Source organism: Callithrix jacchus, chromosome 14, assembly GCF_049354715.1.
Source record: "Callithrix jacchus isolate 240 chromosome 14, calJac240_pri, whole genome shotgun sequence".
Lineage (NCBI taxonomy): Eukaryota > Metazoa > Chordata > Mammalia > Primates > Cebidae > Callithrix > Callithrix jacchus.
In genome coordinates, this window is record NC_133515.1 from 71,506,762 (window position 1) to 71,532,790 (window position 26,029).

Genomic DNA, 26,029 nt, shown 5'->3' on the forward strand with positions numbered 1-26,029 from the left:
TTCCTCCCTCAGTCATCTCCCTTTTACCCCCCTTTCAGTCTGACTTACAGCTGTAAAATACTTCTGCCTGCCTGCAGTTCTGTTTGTGTGAATTAAGTCGACAGGATAAATATTCACATTCCCAACTACAGGCTGAAACAATGTTTGCCTGTTCTGCCCAGTGAGTTGAGAAAAAAAGGGAGCCTGACATCACCCTATTCTGTACATTCCCAGCATAGATCATTTATTTAAGTCCCTGAAAAAATACAGATGTTTTACCAGCCGAAATAAAATCCTGTTTAAACACTAAGCTTGGAATAATGTGGCACTCACTGACTTAGCTTTGGCAGTTGGAGCAATGCAGGGAGAAAACTAGGTAAAATGGCAGATACAGAAATTTTATACTCGGCTGAAGGTGATAGGGTCAAAAATATTCACCTGTAGTCTGCGTGCTGTAAGGGAAAAACAGAATTTGCTTTTAAGAAAATACAGTTGCAAAAGTGGACAGGTTTTTTTGATCTTCAGAGTTTGAGGTTTTAAATGATTACAATCCATTTACCCCATTTGTATCTGACCTTTGAAATGAGCATCTCTTTTCTTGTTGGAGTTGTCCTTTTTCATAGCCTGCCTAACCTTGTCCTGTTATTGTTGGATCCTGCTGGTTTCTGGAGCTCAGCTGCTGTTGATTTTATAAGGGGGAAAATTGCCTGGAAGCCATGCTTGGTGAAGAGGAAAACCCATCTCAGCTTGCCTTCCCAAACAACCATATATCATCTTGATCTTGTCTAACATAAGTTGCTATTTTAGTCCAGCAGCATAAACTAGACATATTTTACTGGTGCACTGCAAGTTTTTTCAGGGAACTGCCTCATGACTCTCTTTAGGCTCATGGCGTTTATTCAAAGAGCATTTCAAAGCTGCCAAAATGGACTCCATGCTTTGCACAGATGCCCAGGGGTCCCCTGAGTCTCCCCCTCTGTTTAGAGTGGAGGGGTGGGGAACAGGGTAACTGCTTCAAGGTTCTCCAGACTTCTCAGTTCCCCTCAAAGTTTCATTAAGGCTTGCATCTCAGGGGCAAGAAATCCGTCTATTCACTGGCACCCTCCTGCAGTGCATTCCCTGCTCCTCCCAGCTGCTTCCACGACCACCCCCTCCTCAGGGCAGGGCTGACAGTCCCATCTCTCGGCAGCTCCATGCCTATGATAGTCACGGGTGATACTGTTGGCTTGTACTTGTTTTTTTTCATACGTGCTTTCAGTCTTTTTCTGATTGGGTCGTAACTATCTTAAGGCAACAAAGCTTTCTCCTGTTTCTTTTGCTGATGACCTCTGAGTCCACCTCTAGCCCTTCTCCAAGGGACCTATTACAGCTAGGGGTAAACATCTGTCCTCTGTTTTTCCCAATGTGATTATTAATAGGGCTCCCTTTTGTCTCAAAAGAATTCTTTTTTTGTGAGATAAAACCCTAAGTAAAGCAATCATCACATGGATATTTGCAACCAAACTGATTAATTCCCCTCCCTCATTCCCAAGCCTGCTGTAGATTCTCTTACGAGCTCCATCTTGAAAGATGCCCCTTGTTCACCAGCTGCCCAAATTAAGAGGCTCTTTCCTGCCGCTCAACTCCATGTCTAAATCAGTTGCCAAGCCCCGCCTCGGCAACCCGCAGAAGCTCTCTCAAACACATCCTTTCCTCTTCTTCCATTGCTGTTATAGTTTAGATTAGGGTACAGTGGGGTATCACAAAATCAGAATCCTACGCGTGCCAGGCATGTAAGTGAACCAAGTGGGGATGAGTATAAACACAGGGGCTCTCTGCCTGTTCTTTGTTTTCAAACTTTTAATAGAGAGTTGAGTTCAGTAAGTATTTTATTTTCTTCTTGATTCCTCAGAAGTTGTCTTTTTTTTTTTTTTTTTTTTTTTTTTGCCTAAGAGCTTTGATAAAAGCCATTGACCTTCCGTCTTAGTGACTAGAGTAACAGGCAATAGTAATAGTGGTGACAGTGGTGGGCCAGAGAGTGCCGTTCTCATCTCCAGGGCCAGTTCCTGCTGCTCAGGCTGGCCCAGTGACTGTCTACCCTACAGGAAGGTGGGCTGCTATAGCCAGATCAAATTTCTCAAAGTAAATGGGAAATCAGGATGACTTTAATGTGAAATCTCCCAATTCATACAGATTGATTTAAAAGTACTACATGGGCTAAATAAAACATCTGCAGCAACTTTGGGCCTATAGACTATTGGTTTTGAGCTGCTGGTTTCACCTCCTCCCGCTTAGACTATTGCCATAGTCCTGGACATTCCACCCTCCATGCTATGACCTCCACCCTGCCCCTTGCTTTTTTCTCCAAATTACAGATCTCATCACCCAAGAGCACTCTCTGAAAAAATCTTTGCCATCCGTAGAATAAAGTACACATTCCTTAACATTGCCTTTAAGGTCTCTCTCTGACCTGACCTAACTCCTTCCTCCAGCTGTGTCTCCCACCACCCTGTGCACACCCTGGCTGTGCCCTGCGCACAGGACCACTTGCTCTCTCTCCCCTGAACAGTAGCAACGTTTTTAAAAATTAATAGACTATTTCTAGAACAATTAGATTTTTGGAAATATTGAGCTGGTAATACAGAAAGTTCCCAAATATTTTTCTCCTCCTCACCTCCTTCCCCAATTTTCTCCTACTATAAATATTTTGTATTTGTGTGATGTATTTGTTTCAATTAATGAAGCAATATTTACTCACTATTATTAACTAAAGTCCATAGTTTAAAATTCACTTTTTGTTGGCATTACCAATATTTTAATACCCTTAAAATGTTTTTTAATTGTTTTCCCAGCCTGCATAACCTTCCCTCGATTCTGGCAAGATTGTTTTCAAGGCTAAATATGCATATCACTCTTTCTGCAAAGTCTTCTGTGTTTATTTTTGGAATGGGGCTGGAAGAGAGGGAGCAGACAGAACACAGAAAAGAATCGGCATTGTTATCACATGCCTAGTGTGTGCCTAGTCTTAAATATATTCTTTTAAATCTCTCTACAGTCCTATAAGTTAGATAGTATTATAGGCCATTTACCATGGAAAAACAGAGGTTAAGTTGCTCAAAGCCCCACAGCTGATAATTGGTTGGCACCTATGTCTGCCCGGCTCCAAAACCCATGCTCTTCCACTTTCCCATAAGGCTGGATTCTTAGTGCTAATCTAGCCTTCCTGCCTCCGCTATCAGATAAGCCATCCCCTGGATGAGGAGCACAGTGTGACTGAGCTCTCCGTTCCACTCCAGACACAACAGTTGGCACCTGCGATAGCTCACCAAACCCAAGGGAATGTATCCTAAAAGAGTGAATGTAGGAAGAGGCACCAAGTACCAACGTCGTTTTCATTTGGCAGGTGCTTGTTGAATTCCTACAATGCATCAGACTTACTGGAGGGGGAGGTCAAGCATATAAAGGAAAGTGATGGTGATGCTGCTGTGCAGGTTATATACATCATGACCAGGCAGAGGCAGGAAAGCTATTGATTTTTCATTTATCCATGATTAGAATGTAAGCTACAGAAAAGCGAGGAACTATCTGATCTCTGCTGCAGCCCCCAGGACAGTGCCTGGTAATAAGAGTTGTTTAATAAATATTTGTTGACAGTGTTTGGATTCAGTTGCCAATTTTGGACACCTAAAATGACACTAAATTTCACAGAGTTCTCATGTGTGATCAGTTAATCATCCTCCTTGGTTCTTGCAGCTTTGGTTTCTCTGTGCTTAGTTCAGTACAGGCCTGGGCCTGACTACTTTCTTAGCCTCAGAATTCTTTGGGACCAGAACTGTAGGAAAGTGGGGAAGGAGTTGCCTTGCTCTGCCATCCTTTAAGAGCTGATGGACAAACTGCCCTTCGTGGGAGTTGCCTGGAGCTCCTGGGTCTGACCTTGATCAAATCCTAGTACCAGAGGGCCTGGCCTTATACCTGGACCTCATGCCAAAGGATGATCTCATTTTTCTTGAACCCAACACACTGAATGTCTTATGAGGGTAGTTGTGTATTCAAATATTTTTATTAATTTTTTTAAAGAAAAAAATCTCAAAAACACTAACCTGTTTCATACATTTGCTTATAAGTTTTTTTCTTCCTTTCTTCTTCCACTGTCTTCTCTTCTTTCTCTCCTTCCCTGCCCTGTTTTTTTCTTTGACTGCTCTGATGCTGGTCCTTTAACATGCTTCTTTTCAGCGTGCTTGTCTCTCCATTTGTCCCATGTAAATAGATCACTCTCCATTCCTGGTGAATAACCAGGATCACAATTGTCTGGTTTGTGTCCAACATGACAGAATTGATGGACTTGTAGGCTGATTTTCATAAACCAGAGCTACCAAGCGTTTCAAAAACAGTCTTGTTTTTGCCAAGTAAGGTGAGCAAATATAGGACTAAGTTTAAACATCCATCAGGAGTTATTTTTGAAGTTTTTGGTTCTAAATGAGAAGCATTTGAAAATCTCACAGGTTTCTTTACAGGTAAACTCCAAAGTCGTGTATTTTGCTGGTGTCTGCTGATTAATTGCGATCCTGTGACACCATGAAAAGCCCTGGTGGTTGGTTTTGTGCAGCTGTAGAGAAAAGTAAAGCAAAGCCCGGTGACTTTGCCAGCTCTTTCAGGACAGTGGGGATTCAGGCTGAGGGAGGTATTTTTTGCCTCTGGCAGTCACCACCTAAGAACAGAAGCTTCAGCCAGACCCATTGCTCCAGACTCCACGACAGGCGGTTTGGGTCCCTGCGGGGGTGTGGTGAAGGCGCGACATTTGATCTGTTGCTTCTGAAATAACAGATCCATTATTAGAGAAAGCATTTTCAGTCTCCACACTGGGACTTGTGTGCACTCTCCTGTATAGTTACTTCTGTTCAGAAAAAAATTATTTTGATTCTCTAAACAGAAGGTGCTTGGCATGTATTTGTTGTTGGTGATTGCAGACGTCTGACCCAGTGAAACCTGCCAACTCACCCATTTAGGGTCTGATGACTCTGGATTGATTTTATCTGGCTTTTTCTGTTTCTCATTACCCCCTTCCATATCTAACTCTCAATTATTTCACTATTGTGAGCCCCTTGTTGACAGGAGAGAAAGGAAAATGTTGAATCTGGTTACATAGAATCATTCACAGCTCTAGAGGAGGATATAATAGGGAAATGAAACAGATTTTATTAAAATAGACATTCAGAGTTCTTAGTGTGTTTTTCTGTGCTTACTCTGCTGCACCCACCTCTTCCTCTTTAGATAAGGGGGCTGGAGACTGAAGGATTTCTCTGACATGCATTTTTCTCCTAAGCACTAGCCAAGGCCAAAAAAGTAATGTATGTCCTGTCCTCATTCTTTATCTGCTGTAGATTTGTACTCCCCTTTTGGATGTCATTGCTGAATCTAGTACATACATACATGCATGCATACATGCATACACACAGGTATACATGTGTAAGTGGGGCACATCTGCATTGCTGTGTTCACTCCTGACGTGGAAGGGAAGATCTGCTAAAAAAAAAAAAACCTAAATAGTTACAAACATCACTGCCCAGTATTTGCTAAGGCAAGAATTAGTTTGGCCTACTTCTTTAGCCAAGACTGTTCTAATGAACCCAGACATGTAAACCAGTTTAGACTCTCAAACAATTTATTTTTCTTTAAATTGAAGACTTTGACTTTATAAGGTACATTTTGGCTGGGTACAGTGGCTCATGCCTATAATCCCAGCACTTTGGGAGGCTGAGGCAGGCGGATCACGAGGTCAGGAGTTCGAGACCAGACTGACCAACATGGTGAAACCCTGTCTGTACTAAAAATACAAAAATTAGCTGGGCGTGGTGGCTTGCACCTGTAATCCCAGTTACTCAGGAGGCTGAGGCAGGAGAATCACTTGAACCTGGGGGGCTGAGGTTGCAGTGAGCCGGTATCACGCCACTGCAATCCAGCCTGGGCAACAGAGCAACACTCCTTCTCAAAAAAAAAAAAAAGGTAATAAAAGAAATGAAAGGCCCATTTTATTTTCACATGAGACTGCTAACATAAAGATATTTGCATTTCTTTGCTGAAATCAATGTATAGGTTTTTTGTAACTAAGAATCTCTTGTAGCAAATGATTGTTGGGCTGCAGTCATCAGTTTTGGGTACTGTGTGAGAAACCCTTAGCACAGGTATGGGTTAAGGACTTGGGTTTCTCACCACAACTGCATCCTCCAAAACCAACGTGGTTTTCTGAAGAGACCAGAGCTATGTTCTGCAGGTGTCTATTTTCTGAGGGGAATATTTTGAGGAAACCTAAAAGGGAGGAACTGAGCATTTAGGAAAAATGTATTTTCACAGCAGGGTATTGTGTTTTTTTTCTTTTTTGGTTTAGGTTTTTCATTTGTTGCAAGCCTACTCAGACTCCAAACACAGAACGAATTCAGACTTCCAGCACGAACTGATTGACATCACTCTTTGTACCAAAGCCAAACTCTGGCTGGCTAAGAGGTATGTTAAAATCCCACATGAGCAAGGAGTTATCAGGGGTTAGGAATACATTCGAGAATTGCTGTTTCTAGTTGTGGGGAGTTTTAAAAGTCATTGGCATGAATTTTCTAAACTATTGGAGTATTTATCTTTTTAGAACTTTGAGTTGTGGTAAAGAAAGAAAAATATTTTCTTGACAATTTTTCTAAAACTGCTAAGTGACTGAGGGGCATATAATATGGCTTTTTATCTGCCCACCAATCAGCTTGATTATATTGAAACCTGCTCTGTGCCCAGTCCTGTGTTAGGTTATAAAAATGAACGGCAGTAATTGACTAAATAATGTGGTACAAACTCTTAGGTGCCATGACAACTCAGAGGTGAGAGATTGCTGTAGGCTTGAGCGGGCACTGAGGAACAGAGAGGGTGTGAATAGCAAGAGGGGATGGAAGTTGCCATTCTTACGTGGGCAGTGGCGTAGCTTGAACAAACCAGGCAAAAAAGAGTAGAAACATATTTTTCATCCTTGACATTTTTAGTTTATCCTGGAACTTAGAACATTTACTATATGAAAGTGGAAGACGTAAAAAGAATTTCTCCTTTAAGATACAGGGAGTCGTCTCTGTAATGCCATGTTCGAAATCGGTGTTGCAGGACTCTGGTAAGATAGTGTTAACAGCAGAGGGCCCTGTAGGTCCTCTGCAAGTTCCAGCAGAGTAGCTTCAGAAGAGGCACGTGTTACCCCCTGTCCTGCCATAGTGCACACATTTGATTAAGAGTCACTATATTGGCCAGGTGTGGTGGGTTCATGTCCTTAATCCCAGCACTTTGGGAGGCTGAGGCAGGAGAATCTCTTGAGCCCAGGAGTTCAAGAACAGCCTGGACAACACAATGAGACCCCATCTCTACAAAACAACAACCACAACAAAAATTAGCGAGCTGTGTTGGTGCATGCCTGTAGTCCCAAATACTTGGGAGGCTAAGGCAGGAGGATGGCTTGGGCCCAGGAGTTTAAAGCTATAGTGAACTATGATTGCACCACTGCACTCCAGCCTGGGTGACCAGAGCAAGACCTTATTTCAAAAATAAATAAAATTCTGATGCTTAGAGTTTGAGAAACAAGTTTTTTTTTTTTTTTAAAGTATGTTGGCTGTCTAAAGTAGAAGCCTCTCTTTTATTACTCAAAAACTGTGCTTTTGGTCACTGTTGTTGGGCTCCCTACCTTCTATGGCAATTCAAGTAATGGGTTGTGTGAGACTCTCAAATCAGTTTAATTCAACAGAGGATTGTTGAGCACAGGCTACCTGCCAGCCTTTGTAGGGACACAAAGAGGAGATGTAGGGACACAAAAATATAAAAGAACTAGTCCTGGCTTTAGGGACTTCCACAAAGTGAGAAAGATGTGTAAATAATTTTCATCTGGTATATTAAGTGTTACAACGAATGTCTGTAGTAGGTACAGCAGTAGCCCAGAAAAGGGGTGAGGGAGGGCTGACATTGAACCAGCCATCAAGAGTGAACCAAAGTTTAACCAAGTGGCCAAGATATGTAGGGGAATTCCAGGCTTAGGTAATAGCACAGGCAATATGAAATGGCACAGTAGATTTGGAAAACCATAAGGGAGTTAGCCCTCAGGAACCTAAAATATAAGGCACAAGTGGCAGAGAATGGGACTGAGGAAGGATGGCCAGGCCACACAGTGAAGGCTCCTGAAAGAAACCTTTTGGTGAAGGAACCAGTGGTGGATTTCCCAATGTGTGGATTTGTATGTCTTGATGATTGTCTCAGCATTAATCGCTTTGGACGGGGATATTGATGGAGAAATTATCTCGTGTCTGAAATGCCAATAAAGTTATTGGGAGCCTCTCATTTTTAGTGTGTTAGTCTGTTTCTGCTCCTCTTTTTTTGAGACAGGATCATGCTCTGTCACCCAGGTTGGAGTGTAGTGGTGCTACCACGGCTCACTGTAGCCTGGACCTTCCAGGGTTCAGGTGATCCTCCTGCCTCAGTCCCCTGAGCAGCTGGGACTACAGGTACATGCTACTATGCCCAGCTGTTTTTTGTGGGTTTTTTTGTTAGAGGAGTTTTGCCAGGTTGCCCAGGCTGGTCTCGAACTTCTGGGCTCAGGTGATCCACCTGCCTTGGCCTCCCAAAGTGTTGAGATTGCAGGCGTGTGAGCCATTGCACCCAATCTGTTTTCTCCGTTTTATTTAGAGAGTAGGAGTTGCTTACCCATAAAGTGTTTCCCCAAGTCTAGTACCATTTGCCTTCTGCATGGCTCTTAGCCTCCCGAAGATACATACCACATCAGTATCCTCAGCTGTTTGCCAGTTAATAGGCCACTTCTTCCTATCTGTTATTTCTGGGGATCAAGAAGTCAGGGCTCTCCAGAAATTATCCTCTGAAACCCTGTTTCTAGCCAAGACTGTCCCAAGTATCCTAACGCTCCAGTTCTTAAAGTTCTGGGAAGAAGGAGTTTCTGCCCCCGAAGCTTGCTACTTCTTCATGCATCTCATAGAAAGTCATTATCCACTGGCTTCCTGAATCCATTACCTCTTGTTGGATGGGATGGAGCAGATGGAATGGCAGGCCAGCCATCGAGTAAACCTTCATGTTGGGCGGTACCTGAAGATGGCTGACAGAGCTGCCGTCAGCTTCCTCTGTAGCTAAGAGCAAGAGAAATCTTCCTGGCCTTTAAAAACCTGTGCTGTGGCCCCTATTGCTGTTTTTCTAATTGGGCTTTCCATTCTCCTTCCCTCTGCTTCCCACCCTACTTCTGATTTTTCTCCATGATTTTCCAGCTCTAGAACACAAAGGCATGAATCACTGCAATTTACTGGGTTTTCACCTTCCTTGTCCATAATCTAGGAAAGCCACATTTTCTGTTTCCAGTACAGTCAACTCTCTATTATCTAAGTGTGAACTTTCCACTTTGTGGGTGGTCTGTAAATGGTTCCTAGCACCAGGCTTCCTTTTGCTCCCCAGCACACTTTTACAAGTATTAATCAGGATGTGTTCAGAGCCTGGAATAGAGTTTGGAAGGAAAACATACTGCCGAAGCACAATGCATTCCAAAGCTATGTATCAGTTTTCCTGTATTATCCACATCATTGACAGGAAAAGTTTGAGGTTCCTAAATAGCAAATATAGAACTGGGTATAAGCGATGAAGCCTCAGCGTGTCACCTGCCTGCCCTGTCCCTGAGGTCCTCTTGTTCCGGGAGTTGTCTGTCTATACTAGTTAACTCCATGCTCAGATGAACCCCCTCTGGTCCTAGCGGTCCCTTCTCAGAACAGACCCCTGTCTTTATTTTTTCACCTGCCTTTCCCATGAAGATATTGCATTGCAGAGTATTCCAAATTCAGCTGCTGAAGAGGCTTTTTCATGTCCCTGGTAATTTACACATGAAAGAAGAATAAATGTTCCTTTGAGCCTACTAAGGATTTTCTGTATCTTTTGAATATAAGCTATGAAAAATTAATGTTATTGCAAAGAAAAAAAATGTTGGCTTAAATTTTAACACCAACACCCTTTTCCTTCTATAATTTATTTGATCATTAGCCTGAGTTTGTTCAGTCCCATAAGTACAAAAATGCTAGTGGATATGTATTTGTGCTTTTGTTCTCAAAGAAGGTTTTAAAAAGAATTCATTGGAGCTATTGGATAACCAATTCAGTTTGTAAATTTTGACTGAAATTAAGGGCACATAAAATGAAGACTTTTGTCGTGTATTTGTGTTTTGACTATGCAAGATTAATAGGGATTTATATGAGGTGATTAAGCAATAGCTATGGAGTTGTTAGGGAATTTTTGGTGATGAATGGTCAGCTGGCAACACGGCCTCAGGAAGGGACTGGGCTTCAGCTCTTACAGGCTGCTTTTCATTCCAAGATGTCAAGGCCTTCATGGAAAGCTCATTAATCCTTCAAGCCCTTTCCTTCCCCTTTTCCTCCACCCCTCCCTTCTTGATCCAGTTTACTGTCTCTCTCATGGGTCTAAGGCAGTTCACTAACTGCTGAAAGAAAACTAAACTGATTTAGACCAGAAATGAAATGAGACTAGGGGTCTGATAGGGGTCTGCTACTAGCCTGGAAAGGATGCCAGTGGGTGTCATGAAAGAGGAATTTCCTAGTCTGACACTCATGCTAATTGCAAAAAAAATTTTTTTTTTTGGTTTAAGTTTTTTTTTTTCTTTTTAGAGATGAGGTCTCACTGTGTTGCCTGTGCTGGACTTGAACTCCTGGGCTCAAGCAGTCCTCCCACCACAGTCTCCCAAGTAAGCTGGGATTACAGACATGAGCCCCATGCCCTGTTGCCCTTGCTATTTGCAGATTCCGGCTCAGCTGTCCCAGGTGGATTGCTTATTTACTTTGGCTAAGAGTTGTAATTAGTATTATATTAGACTTAAATTTTTCAGAAATAAATTTGGTTATCTAGTGTCTCCTCCTTTGGTTATAAAAGGAAAAAAATAAGTGTATATGTATATGCTTGTATGTTGCATGTATGTTTCTTTTAGTAAACTTAGTGAACTAAATGCTAGTCGGGGCTGGGCCCTGTGGCTCATGCTTGTAATCCCAGCACTTTGGGAGGCCAAGGTGGGTAGATCAGTGAGGCCAGGAGTTTGAGAGCACCCTGGCCAAATGGTGAAACCCAAATCTCTGCTAAAAATACAAAAAAAAAATTATCCGAGTGGTGGCACACATCTATAGTCCCATCTACTCGGGAGGCTAAGGCATGAGAATTGCTTAAACCTAGGAGGTGGAGGTTGCAGTCAGCTGAGACTACACCACTGCACTCCAGCCTGCATGACAAAGAGAGACTCTGTCTCAATAAACAAATGAATGAATGCATGCATGCAGTGGATGTGATGACCAGAAATAAATATGTGCCTTACTAAAAATTTTTACACCTTTTTTCCCTTCTTTATTGTATGCTATGTGCTTATCACAGGAAATTAGTCAGGTACAAAATTTGGAAGAGAGTAAAAGTCTGTTCTTACCACAGTCCTTAAATCACTATTACTGGTTAAGAGTTGTATGAAATTCCTTCATCTTTTTTCCTGTGCTTTTTTTTTAAACCTTGTCAAGGTTATACTGTATATGTGAGTTATAGCTTCGTTTTTTCACTCGACACTATCATGAGAGCATTTGTTATTTTAAACTCTTTATGTTACTGTGGAAAACAGTGTGATATTTCCTCAAAAAATTAAAAATAGAATTACTGTGTAATCTAACAATTCCACTTCTGAGTGCATACCCAAAAGATTTGAGAGCAGAGTCTCAAAGACGTATCCATGGTAGCATTACGCACAAAAGCTAAAACATGGAAACAGCTCAGTTATCTGTTTATGAATGATGAATGGTTAAACAAAATGTGGTGTATACATACACCAGAAGATTTCTTAGCCTGAAAAAGGAAGGAAATTCCAACGCATTGGAGAAATTATGCTTAGTGAAATAAGCCCATCACAAAAAGACAAATACTATGTGATTCTACTAATCAAAGTACATAGAGTAGTCAACACCTAGAGATAGAAAGTAGAATCGTGGTTGCCAAGGGCTAGGGAGAGGAGGAAATGGGGAATTTTAATTTTACAGGATGAAAAGGGTTCTGGAGGTCAGGTACAGTGGCTCATGCCTGTAATTGTAGCACTTTGGGAGGCTGAGGTAGGCCGATCACTTGAGGCCAGGAGATTGAGACCAGCCTGGCCAATATGGTGAAATTTATGTCTACTAAAAATACAAATATTTATGTCTACTAAAAATACAAATACTCAGGAGGTTGGAGCAGGAGAATTGCTTGAACCCAGGAGATAGAGGTTGCAGTGAGTCAAGATTGTGCCACTGCACTCCAACCTGGGCAACAGAGGAAGACTCTGTCTCAAAAAAAAAAGTTCTGGTGATTGTTTGTACAATATTATGACTGTGCTTAACACTACCGAACTGTACACTTAAAAATGGTTAAGATGGGGCTGGGTGCGGGTGGTTCATGCTTATAATCTAAATAGCTGAGATTATACTTTGCGAGGCCAAGACGGGCAAATCACCTGAGGTCAGGAGTTTGAGACCAGCCTCGCCAACATGATGAAACCTTGCCTCTATTAAAAATACAGAAAAATTAGCTGAGCATTGTGGCAGTCACCTGTAATCCCAGCTTCTTGGGAGGCTGAGGCAAGAGAATTGCTTGAACCCGGAGTCAGAGGTTGCAGCGAGCCAAGATTGTGCCATTGCACTCCAGCCTGAGCAACAGAACAAGATTCTGTCTCAAAAAATATAAATATAAATAAATAAATGGTTAAGATGGTAAAGTTTATGTTATGTATATTTTACCATAATTTAAAACATTTTAATAGAAAATATTTGAAAGAAAACATACCCTAGCACTCCTCTGAGGTTATCACTGTCATGACTTTTTATGATCATTGTTTGTTTTTCTTCCTAGTTTTACCACCTGTGCATCTCTAAAATAATAAAATGCTTTTGCCTATTTTTGAATTAAGAACAAAAATCTTTGAAAACACCAGTTTTGAAAGCCATATCTTTTTGTCACCTGAATAATTACTCATTAAATTTACCAAACCATTGCTCCACTGCTGGCATTCAGTTTGTTTCCCATTTTTTTAGTGTCACAGAGGATGTTTCAGAGAAATCTTTGTGCATGAGAGAGAGAGAGAGAGAGAGAGAGAGAGAGAGAGAGAGAGAGAGAGAGATAGTGTGAATATATGTGTGTATGAGTGTGTGTGATTGTGGGTTATTGCCTTAGGTTTGATTTCCAGAAGTGGAATAAATTGGTCGAGGACAAATGGAAAAAGTCTTGGTGTACACTGCCAGACTGTTTTCTAAAAAAGTCCATCTGCCTGCCAACAGTGCATGAGAGACCTCCACCAAAATTTTAACTAAGATATAAAAAATTCAGTTGAGAAAACTTTTACGTTTTGAATGCTTACTCTGTGCCGTGCTTCATATGAGGAGATTTGTAAATATTATTTCATTAACTCTTCTCAAAATTGCCTTAATACAAAAAAATCTTTTCTACGGTGAAAACAACTGGGGAGACAGACCTCATGTATGCCAGTCATTTTAGTTTGCATTTCAGCTTGGCATGAGCTAATAGATAAATCCAATGGGTACGGATACTTCTTCAGGTTTTTTTTGTTTGTTTTTTGAGATGGAGTTTCGCTCTTGTTACCCAGGCGATCTCAGCTCACTGCAACCTCCGCCTCCTGGGTTCAGGCAATTCTCCTGCCTCAGCCTCCTGAGTAGCTGGGATTACAGGCACGTGCCACCATGCCCAGCTAATTTTTTGTATTTTTAGTAGAGACGGTGTTTCATGATTTTGACCAGGATAGTCTCAATCTTTTGACCTCATGATCCACCCACCTCGGCCTCCCAAAGTGCTGGGATTACAGGCTTGAGCCACCGCACCTGGCCAGTTCTTCAGTTTTTACTTCCTGTATTACCACACAGAAATTGCCCTGCATTAGCACTTTGTTTTACCCTCTTTAGAAGGAGATTTTCCCTGAGCCCTCGCTGGGGTGCTGCTCAGGCGCTGGCCTGCTGTGCACTTTCAGCCAGAGGGCTCAGACTAATAGTGTGTTCAGATCAGTTGGCCATTGATGTGTTCCGTTTGACTTGTGCAGGATTTAAATTTCTTTTTGTTAATTATTTGCTGGCATTTTAAAATGAAAAATTTCATAGTAAATCAAGATTCACAGGTTCTTTTGAAAAATGGGAAGATCTGGCACCACCAGGCTCAAATTCCCATGTGGCCACAATGGGCCAAAGCTAAATCCCAGCCACCCTCTCTTAATGGGTCTACTCTGTGCTTCTCCACGACCTCTGCCTAGCCGCATCTCTCATTAGGTTACCTCCAAGTTCCTATGGAAATAGGAGTTTGTGTCCCTTGCTATTGGCAGTTGTTAAGTAGCAGATAGACTGATGCTAGTTCTTAATGCACATGGCTGCATTTTAGAATCGTCTGGAGAGGTTTTAAACCCTATGATGCCAGGCCCCATTCCCAGAGTTTCTGATTTAGGTATTTTAAGTTATGTCACTGGCCCTCAGAAGTACCATTTAAACCTGATACTGTGGTGTGGTTAATGGTTGAATGTTAACTGGGGGCTGGGCATGGTGGCTCACACCTATTATCCCAGCCACTTTGGGAGACCAAGGCAGATCACCTGAGGTCAGGAGTTTGAGACCAGCTGGTCAAAATGGCAAAACCCCATCTCTGCTAAAATACAAAAATTAGCCAGGAGTGGTGGCATGAAAAAAAATTTTTTTGAGAGGCAGGGTCTCACTGTGTCACCCAGCCTGGAATGCAGTGGCATGATCATAGCTCACTGCAGCTTGAATTCCTGGGCTCAAGTGAGCCTCTTATCTCAGCTCCCAAGTAGCTGAGACTACAGGCATGTGCCACTGCACCTGGCTAACTTTTTTTACGTAGAGACAGGCTCTTGCTCTGTTGCCCAACCTGGTTTAGAACTTCTGGACTCAAGTGAGCCTCCTGCCTTGGCCTCCCAAAGTGCTGGCATTACAGACATGAGCCACCACACTCAGCCTGGTTTTATTGAGTAGAAGCTTAAATAGAATATCCCTGTATCACCTCATTCAACAGATACTTGATCCCTGCTGTATGCCACGTGATATCAAATACTACAACTGTATATTAAAACCACTACTTCAGTGTAAAGAGAGCAACAGAACAGACTCTTATCAAATAGAATCATTGACCTAGAATTTTACAACTGGAAGGAATCATGAAGTTTATTGTATGAATAGTCTACTCTCGCCCCTGTATATTTGGAGTACTACAGCCCACAAAGATTGGAGGATTTGTCCGTTTTCACACAGTTCACCAGAATTAACATCCTACCTGACAACTACTAACATTAGTTGAGGGCTTTGCTCCCAGCACCTTATTGGGCTCTTTGTACTTCACTACACTGCCTCCATCTGTCCAGACAGTGCAGACAGTGTTTTTATGTGAGAGTTTTGAATAGCGGTAATTTAAGCATTCTAGAGAACAGTGCTTCTCAGAAAGAAAATGGCACATGAATCACCGGGGAATCTTGTTAAAATGAAGACTCTCATTCACTAGGTTTGGGTGGGGCCTCAGATCCTCCATTTTGACCAGGTGCCCGGGGGACAGAGTACATACCTTGAAGAGCCAGGGTCAGAGAGCCAGGCTCTGTGATCTTCTAGCTCCCTTGTTTGAAATACTCCCATCCCCATGCCCTCATTCTCAAGGGCTTGTGGCTGAGCTTAGAGCTGCAGGAGAGGGCTGAGGCTACTGAAGGGATCAGCCCAAGATTCTCTCCCTCCCCACCTGGGATGACTTGTGCTGAGGGGCTTCATGGCCCCAAGGCTCTCTGGGAAGTCCATACTCCCTTGTCTGGGCAGCCATCCCAGTGGCCTCGGTGCCTGGTGTGGGACCAGTGCTTTGTTGGCATGCAGCGTGTTTATCATTTTGAAAAATAACAGTCTGATATTCTGGTGAGAAAAACAGGTCTCAGAAATACAAGACCAGGTTCCAAGGTTACGAGGAAAGCAACCTTGGAAATAAATTTTTGCATAAAACAGTGCTGATGAGGGGACAACACAGTAGAGGCAGCTAATGTTTGTTGAAAACCTACTCTATGGACCAGACCTAATGACTTGCTACCCCAAGTTAATTCTAATTTGCAAAAGTGATTAACTGTATGATCCATCCACTTCCCTGTACTGCTTTCCTGTAAGTGCCCCTCACACCCCAAGCAGTCTTCCATATGCACCTCGTCTGTTTCCTGGTCTCCCTCAGCCATACACTTCAATCAACTTTCTCGTCTCCTCTGTGACCCCCTTATCCACACTCCCAGCCATTCTCCCTTTCCTCTCTTACTTACTGGACCCCATTGAGCTGAGTGGTGTGCTCCTGGAGGGCCTGTGGATTTAAATGTGTAAGGAAAATATGCTTATAGAGACAAAACTGAAGCTTTTGTGTGGCAATCTCAGTTTTTCCCTAGGGGGTCTGTGGCCAGCTGCAGAAGTTCTGGTTTAGAATTCTGTTTTGCTTTACAACAGCTGAAAACAGCATTTATTTTCTAACCACCAGATTTATTCACACAAGAGACTACACTTCCCAGGCAGAAATGCTGGGGTTTAGGTCTGCTTCCATTTTCCCACTGTCAGCTCCTTCCCAAATCCCTCGTGGATTGGTCCGCTCCCGAAGAAAGAGATCCTTCTTTCGCAGTGACTCAAAAAGAGGCCACAGCCCTTTGCCACAGCTGCAGGTTGCTGTTTCACTTCTATGCCGTGGAAATGAATCCAGTCCAGGATGATGGTTAAAATATTCAGATGATCATATGGCATTTTAAGGCTATCATTTGTGGTCCCTGCCAAAACTTAAGGGAAGCAAGTTATGACAGGGATGGCCAGCCACACAGCAAGTTTCCAGGCATTGCTGGGGGTTAGGTTTTGCTTTTTGGCTTGTTTCTTTTCTTTCTCTCATTTTTTCCTTTTTTCTTTCTTTCCTTTTGTTCTTTTAAAAAAGTACCCTCCTTTTTTAATTTTAGAAAAAATTGTTAGGAAAAAATGGAAGAGGGTAGTAACTACTTTTCAACTGCTAGTCTCATTAGGGCCCCTCTTTAATCCTCTAGCCCAGCCTGTTCAAAGTCACCTGAGCCTCATGCAGATTTGAATGGCGAGAGAAATGCAGTTGGTGTATTTTAGATCCAAGCATGCTGACATATGTTTGCTTCCCTTCCAGACGTCTCAGGAATGTTTAAGGTCATGATATCTCCGGATGAGATCCTGTTTGTGTTTTTTAAATACAAAAAGAGACATTATCACATTTCAACCCAAGCCAATGGGACAAGGTGCAAAACATTTTCTTCATTAAATATTCCTTTTAAAAATACAACCTCAAGTTTTAAAGGAATAATGTGTTCGAGCAGAAGTGAAGTTTGAAAATATATGAAGTATTTCTTGTTGACAGACTGAGCTTATGGAAACTAGTTTGGGTAAAAGCAGTCAGAAGTGATCAATATATTACACTGGGCCTTTGAGCAAGTTGCCCAAGATCAAAGCTTCTTCATACTGCAGCGAGAAATAAAAATAGTCCTTTTACGCAACTGCACACACACCAAGAATTCAACCCCCAACTGCTGATCCTTTCTACTTTTTAAATATAGAAATCTGCAGACCTAACCTGGAGATGGCAGTTAGCTCAATAGAGGGCTCAGAAATCTCTGTCTTGTAGCTGTTGGCTTATTGGGGTGTTGCTGTTGGAAGATTTGGGCAATGTTGTCATTGCTTAGCTTGCAAGGGAGTGCAGGTTTTAAGTGTCTTCAGCACATTCTCATAATATTATGTAAAGCCCTAATATAGTAGGTTATTTTTCTTTCTTTAGCATGTAACATCTTCCATCTTTTGGATAAATCAGTACTTTTGTTACCTTTGTTAAGTGAATTAGAGTCAATTCAGAGTCACAAATATTACAAGGCAATGTAGTAGGCACAGTGGGAAATATATGAATGAATGGTAATTGTTTCAGAAATCCCACAATTAAGACAAGTATGGATTTAGTTAACTATAAACAAGATTGTGTCAATGCTGGAATGAGTCAAAGTGTGTTGCAGAAGCAGAGAAGGGAGAAATAAGTGCCAGCTTGTCAAGGTAGGGGTGTCAAGGAAGTCTTCAGGAGGAGGGAGAAGTCTTTAAAGGACAGGTGAGTTTAATCATTAGATAAGGTGAATTTTTTTAGCATGGCAGCATGGGCCAGTAATCCCAGCTTCTTGGTAGGCTGAGGCACAAGAATCGTTTGAACCTGGGAGTTAGAGGTTGCAGTGTGCTGAGGTAGTGCCACTGCATGCCAGCCTGTGTGACAGAGCAAGATTCTGTCTTCAATCAAAAAAAAAAGATTGTCTCAGATTGGAGACTTGAGTAAAGTTATACCAGTATAGAACCATTGTTGCCAATAAGTGGTGAAGGTCTCATTGCCCAAGTCCACAAAAGGAATCAACTTAGTACAGTGCTCAGCATTGTGGGAACCTAGAGTGTGTGTGTGTGTGTGTGTGTGTGTATGTGTGTGTGTGTATGTGTGTGTTATATAGTTAAGTATATATAATGAAGTCTCTGTTGTCAGAGTTTAGTTATGGTTGAATGAATCTAAAAGAAAATCTAGACAGTGAAGCACATAGAAGTACATACAGTAAGTACAAGAGTTCAGGAAAGAATGTGAACTGAGATACTCAAGGAAGGCCTTCTAAGAGGAGTTAGATATTTGAGAGTAGAGTGTGATTTGGAAACACCAAGAAGTGGTGGGAAAAGAACGTCAAGATGACAGGCACCGTGTGCAGTGGGACACTGGAGGGAGTGCATATGCTAGATCATGGGCCAGTGAGGAGACTGAGCTGAAGGAGAGGTGCTGTGCTGTAGAGAGCAGTGCAAGATTTGATAAGAGACCAGTTGTGGAAGCCCTCAGATGTCAGCCAGAGGAATATGGACTTGATCCAGGAGTTAAGAGGAAGTCCACAGGCTCTGGCTGACACTGGTAAGTAGGCTGCTATCTATATGCACATGAAATACACTGAATGCTTTAAATCTTTCCAACCTCCTTCAGTGGTCATCAGAGTTTCTAGTCTCTCTTCAGGATTAACAGAAATCTCTCTATCAGCAGTCCTCGTCAGCTGGAAGCCCCTGTTGCCTGCCTACTCGTAATGGGAATAGAGATGTTTGTATGCACTTGAGACCACATGGCTTTTGTCTTTCCAACATTGCTAAGAATACCATAGAATCTCAGAATTTCTAACAAACAGTAAAGGGAATTTAGAGATCGTCTGATCTGGTGGAATTCTTTCTTTGAACAAGCTTATGTGGAAATTCAAGATATTGAAGATAGTAGAGATGGTTTCAATATGGTTTTAAGTTGGGGTGGGGGCCTGGAGACCCACCTGTATGGCTTCCCTCCCATTGGTAGCCCCAGAGGAGACTAAGAGAAGCACCCTGACTCCCTGTTTCAAAACAATGATCTAATCTAAGCCGATATTTGTAGAAAAGGTCATTGACACGGGGGCAGGCAACGTCTCCCTACTTGAAAGACGTGGCTGTCTCAGAAGATGGCTCAAGTTAGGGATGTAAATAGCAAGTTTGTTTTTGTCTCTTGACCCGCTTTCTTCCTCTCCTGGTGCCTGATCATCCTTGTGGAAAATTCTACAACTCCGTGTCCTTGGGCTGCCAGGGCCCTCTCTCAGGAGCTGCCCTCCATGGATAGGTCTTCATGCTCCAGACCTTCTTGCTATCAAAACTTAGCGATTCTATATCCCTTTTCCTCAGAAATCCACTCTCAGCTGGCTGGCTGTCCCTAAATTTTAACACGTAAATAAGTGAGTTCTTCTGGGTCACACAGCTGTTTTCCGGGAGTGACCTGGTAGAGAAGTACCTAGCTGAAGTCAGTAACTGACACAGGCTTTACGGCAGTGTCCCGGCCTGGCGGGAGCACTGGTCTGCCGCCATATTGAGCTACCCAGCCCTGATATGTTTGTCCCATGCAGCCGGGCTTTCAGCCACCTCCAGGAGGGCTCAAGGCAACATGAACTGGTCTTACATGAATGGGCCAAGGGAGCATCTTGGAGAGAGGTCCTCCAAAGTCTCACTATTCTTTCCTTACCCTGGTGATGACCAGGCTTCCTCAGCAATTAGACTGGCCCGGGGCCTCTGGGAATAACACCTTCCCAGAAAAGTTCAGGGGCTCACTCTAGGACTCCCTAAGCTAGAGGGGCCCTGACCGGTTGCAAGCTCTGCGTTCCTGCGTAACCATAAGGAGAGTCACGTCTAGAAGCACTTGGTGAGTGGAAGCCTCTAGGCAGAAAACACAGTGCGCTGCTGTTGAGGAGAGGCAGAGGATACTCAGGGTTAGGAGGTCCGGGGTCTGGCCCCTGCTGGACTACTGACCAGCAAGGTGTGGCCTATCATTTCTTCAGGCCTCAGTTTTCATCTGTAAAGTGGGAAGCTCTAAAATGAAGGTGTGAAATAGAAGAGAGCAAGGGAGGGCATAGTGAGTAATGGAAGTACAAACAGAAAAGTGCTGAGAAGATGCAGGAAATGTCTACTGTCAAATAAGGAAGTCTCTATCAGCATAATTGCCAGCTGAAAACGTGCCTTTATGCCGGTCCTCACAGAAACTGCTGCACTTGGAGCCGTGCTTTTCACCAGACTGGCTACCAGGATATAGCACCAGTCTATGTGGTCTCCAGTTGCTTGGCCCATTGACTCACTTTTCACCTGATTGTGTTTGGGACACATAGATACAGTTTGTTGTTTAGAAAACCTTGATTCTATTCTTGGTTTCTGCCCTAATCTTGGTCTACTTTGTTGATTTATAAAAATGGGAATAATAATGTGTGTTTTCTTCCTTAAGAATTTTACAAAGATAAAATGAAATAATATTTTTAAAGAGAAAACTTTTAATATAGTAAGATGTTGATGTTGTTATTATCACTACTACTATTTTTACCAGGGCTGATTTCCAAGTGTCTGCCTTGCCAAGTTCACATGACTGCGGTCCCGTTGGCGGTGCTGTTAGAAATTCTCACCTTGTGATTTACATAGCTCCGGCAGCATCCGGAAGATTTCATTCACCTCACCTATTTATTCTTTTTCATGCTTTTAGAGAGAAAGTAAGGTTTGAAAAGAAAGGGGACATCTGTTAACATTCTGTTTAAGAATTGAAGCTATATATCTTCCAAGCCCCAAACTGTACAATAAAAGTTTTCTTGGATACTACTTTTCTCCCATAATTCCCGGCACATAGCTTATTAAGTTATTAACCAGCAATTTCTCTGGCAGCATATTAAACTTTACTTTTAAACAAGTCACAGAGGGAGTGAAACACGCATCTCTCATAAAAGGAATAAAAAACATACACCCTCTAAACCAGTTTCCCCAGGCTTTGAACAAACCCCAAGCCCCACACCAAGGTCTCTTTTTCATCATTCTCTGCTCATAGCTTGAGTGTTAGTACAGTAATGAGAACAAGATGCCTAATAGAAAGATGGAAAAATATGAGGATTCTGGAGGCTCCCTGGGGGCTCTCTGAAAAGGCAGGTGATTAATATTAGGAGGGAAAGGCAAAGCTATGGCATTGAAGCCTTGGGCTTCCTCCAGCAGCAGCATTCCTACGGGAAACAGAGGAGGCTGTGGCTTCGGCCCTAACCTGAAAAGAGGACCCAAGTACCTACTGTAGACTGCTGGGGCCTTGCTGAATGCCTACCCAGAACCTCGGCAGAGTGGGTAAGACCCTCTGCTTTCACAGATTACATTAGCCAGGACCAAAACCTGCTCTTCCAGGGAAAGCCCACTGTGCTCTGCAGTACATGGCTGGACCTTCAGTCACTTTCTGGACAGACTAACAGTCTCTCACTTTGTGCATGGTGACTCTGTAAGAATTCCCTATAAGTTGGTCAACCACCAGAGCAGGGCATGGAGGATGGCTTCACTTTAAAAGGAAAATCCAAGTAGGAGGGCTGTGAGGCCACATATACATGTGGCTGTGAGTATAAACACTTGCAAAGCTCCAGGCCAAGAAAGGCAGGATGGATGTTGGGGCATACCATAAAAATGCAGTTCTGCTGTCACACCTCCCCCAGAGAGGGCAAGGCAAACGAGCAACTCCTGGTAGCCAGCCAGGCCCTGCATGCTGAGCTAAACTCTCCGTGCTACAGTGGGGAAATAACTTGTTTAAATATATATTCTACAGTTCACCATTTTGCATTCTGGTTTAAACAGATACCTTATTGTTTCTCTATGAGTGCCACATGATGGTTACTTGCCTGTGGGGTGTGGTAAAAAAATGGAAATCAGAATGGCAGAGGTGGATTCTTTTTATTTAATTTATACTTCCACATTTACATGACTTAATGTGGCCTCCATCAAAGAAGTACCTCCTAACTCCTATCCACAAGATATAACCAAATACAAAGAGAGGCAGTGTCTGGTCTGTGGACAGCTGTTACAGTGATGTGAGCTGCCAAGACTACAAAGATGGCCAGTGGGATCTCTGGGAGACCAGAGAAAGGTCAACAAAATATCCTCGGTCGAGTCAGCTGTTCATTTTGTCCTTAGAGGTAGTTTTCTGGATAGTCAGGAAGGTAATCCTCTAGAAATAGAGGAGGGGGTTTGTTGTTGTTATTGTTGTTTGCGATAGGATCTCACTATGTTGCCCAGGCTGGTCTTGAACTCCTGATCTCAAGCAATCCTTCCATGCCAGCCTTCAGAGAAGCTGGGATTCTAGGCACCTGAGCCACCTACACCCAGCTTGAAGTGAATTTTAAATAAAGGGCATAAGGTGGCTCGACATGTGTCAAGTGGAGGGATCTTAACAGGATGTGGAAACATGGTGTAGACTAATTTCCCCTTTCCCTCTTCCACCATTTTCCCTCTTCCATTCTTTTTTTTTTTTTTTTTAGATGGAGTCTCACTCTGTCGCCCAGGTCAGAGTGCAGTGGTGCATTCTTGGCTCACCACAACCTCCGCCCCCCAGGTTCAAGTGATTCTCCTGCCTTAGCCTCCCAAGTAGCTGGAATTACAGGCGTGTGGCACCACGCCCAGCTAATTTTTGTATTTTTGGTAGAGATAGGGTTTCACCATTTGGCCAGGCTGGTCTCAAACTCCTGACCTCGTGATCCACCCACCTCGACCTCCCAAAGTGTTAGGATTACAAACGTGAGCCACTACACTCCACCTCCCTCTCCCATTCTTCTAACCTCCACTCTCCTTCTCACCTGCCTTCTCTTCCTTTGCCCCTCACCCACTTTTCATCTCAATCTGGTTTCTTTCTTTTCAGCCCATTATAGGCCTGCTGGTTGTCCGTAGGATATTGCTTCATTAACTCCAGTGCTGGCTTCATGGCAAGAAGCTTCTAATGCTTCTTGCTTGTTGTGTTTGAGAACAGAAGTGATCTGAGCTGCTTATATAGGAACTAAGAGATTTAGCCCAGATAGGCTAGGATGAGCCTGCCAGCTGCACCTGTTTGATTTTCTGGAATTCCTTCTCTTTTACCAGCTCAGATCTCTCCAATGCCTCTAGAGCCTTCCTCCATGACTGCTGATTGTTTTTATGAGTATTTTTTCCCTTTACGTATACCCCTCCCCCAACAAGATCATAACCTCTGCAAAGCCAGAACCTTTTCCTCTCCCTTCCCTTACCACCCCAGGAAGGATATCGCCCATACTTCTCAGTAAATGTTTCTATATTAATAAAGTTAAGCCATGGGTCTTGGAGACCTTAACAGACACTAGCAACCTAAAGCCAGAACAGCAGTGTCCAGCCCTCTGAAGATGGCAGTGAATTCTGGTGGAGCTTGGTATGTCCGAAGTGAATTCACTCTCTATTCCCGGGAACCCACCAAGGCTTCACAGTATTGAGTGGGGACCCCAGCTGTCCAGTGTGACTTGAGCTGACAGGGTCCCACTGGGATCTTCACTGTCTGGAACTTGTGGAGCTCTGAAAGACCACTTCTATTTTGGGACCCTGTTGACTCATCCTGTATCATTTCCTCCCTATCCCCCACCCCCCATACCATTTTCCTTTTAGCACTTGTTATTCTCTAAACATATCATGTCCCCAAGTCTTTAGACATGTTACTTCCTCTGTTGGGATCACTTTGCCCTGGTCTACATCCTCCCCATTCTCCAGCTCTCTGCCAAGGCCCTTCCTGACTCACCCAGACAAACAGTTACCCTGTCAACCCCTCCTTTTGGGGTACCCATCATACTCTAGCATGAGCGTTGTGTGTTTTCCCAACTACACTAGTGGTTTTCAAGTGTTTTTGTTTTTGGCAGCCATTCATAACAAGAAATAGCTTTTACATATGGCCTAATGCATATGTTTGTGTGTATATACTGTGCACACACGTGAAATCATGCATAGTCTGAAATTTTAATAGCTATGTAAGATAGAAATCATCCATCAAAAATGTAACAGAGAGGGAATTTGCTCAAGATATAGCATATTTAATTTCAGGAATGTTTGCTTTCAACATATCTACTGTCATTTTGGATACAAAGCATAATTCTCTTGATACCACTAAGCTTATTGCATTTTATTGGTTATTTACATCTTAAAGATAACTTGTTAAAAATTCATGCTTGGCAAGCACTTTATGGAAACCTGATATATAACAAAAACCTTAATGAAACGTTGCTTACCCTTACTACACTACTTTGATACGCTCTGATTATATTTTCCTCCTTCCCCCCTCTGTCTTCCTCCTAGCTCCTTCTCTCCCTTCCTCCTCTGCCCCCATCTCTCTCCTCTTTCGTCCCTTCCTCCTCCTCTTCCTTCCTTTCTTTCTTTCTTCTTTCTTTCCTTCCTTTTTGGTGACCACACCCACTGGTTGATTTCATAACCAACTAAATGAATCATAACTTGCAGTTTGAAAAACACTATTCAGGACTCTAAGTTCCTTGAGGGCAGTGACTGTGTCACTGAATCACTTCATCTTCATATTTCCAAACCCACCACTATTCCTGGCTCTCATTAGCCTCTTAATAAATGTCTTCTGAATGAATAGGCCTCAGTTTAAAAAAAAAAAACAAACCTGCAGCCACTGGGATTCCGGAAGGGACAGGAAAAGTGAATAATTTATCACAGACTTCCCAAGACTCCTGCTGTCCTCTAGACACTGGGGCCTTTGTGGACGTGTCTGGGAAGCCCCGCTCTCTGCCTGCCTTCTGCTTCTCCCAGTTTCTAGGAGAGAGGGCAGGAGATTTAAAGAAGTTCAGTGATTTCCCAAGGCAAAAACATATTAATCAGGTTCTCAAGTGGATATTTGTAAGGGACTAACGTTAAAAAACAGTGGTCGAAAACAAGAGTCTTAACAGGGCCTTCATTTCACCTTCTGTATGTCAACTTCATCCGCATAGTAGTGGATTCCTTTTCCTCCTTCGAGAGCCACTGTTATGCTGCTTTTCAGTGCATCTGCTAGAACCTGATCACTTCTGATTTTTTTCAAGCACTATAAATCTTCATTATGCCGTGCTCCATGCCAGGATTTTTCCATTTGGGGGTAGAAAAATCCCCAAGCCCACCAAAACCCTGTGACTTAGTTTCCTGTCCAGCTGGCGTGCTGTTCTTTGGGATTTTGTTCCCATCATCAAAGTGGCTTGACAGACTGAGAACAAACCTCTGGCTCACCCTAAACTCACAGTGCACCATTTCCAAGTCAGAACAAACACCAAGTAATAGCAAGAGAAAAAGAATGAAAAAAATTATTTTCCTGACTTAGAAGCCAGTTCAGAGTGAAGCCCAGCTCTGTGACTCCAGACAGGGATGTTATGAGGCCTTGGCTGTCCTCAAGGGTGGAGTCATGAGCAGTGGGCTCCAGGCCAGAATTTCTCTCAGAGTCCTCTCAAAGGAGAAGCCATGGATGGCCTCCTTTGTGGCCGCAGATCTTCTGTTTCCTGGACTCCAAAGCAGCAGCATTTGATGGAGCCTCCCATGATCTCGTTGACTACATCAGACTTGGCCCCAAGCCTCACAGTTGTGGGAGCAGTCAGTGATTCCTGAAGTGTCCCAGGAGGCCAGTAAGGTCACCGGCCTGTACCGGGCCTAGG

General features: G+C 43.0%; 1 protein-coding gene across 4 annotated transcripts in view; it reads left to right on the forward strand.

Annotated features, from left to right (window-relative positions):
- THADA (THADA armadillo repeat containing) overlaps window positions 1–26,029 on the forward strand; it is a 361,249-nt gene that overhangs the window by 241,633 nt on the left and 93,587 nt on the right. For all 4 annotated transcript variants that reach the window (XM_035272684.3, XM_035272683.3, XM_035272686.3 and 1 more), the window contains one exon: window positions 6,344–6,459. In XM_035272684.3, coding sequence (XP_035128575.3) covers window positions 6,344–6,459 — 116 coding nt within the window. The remainder of the gene's footprint in view (window positions 1–6,343; window positions 6,460–26,029) is intronic.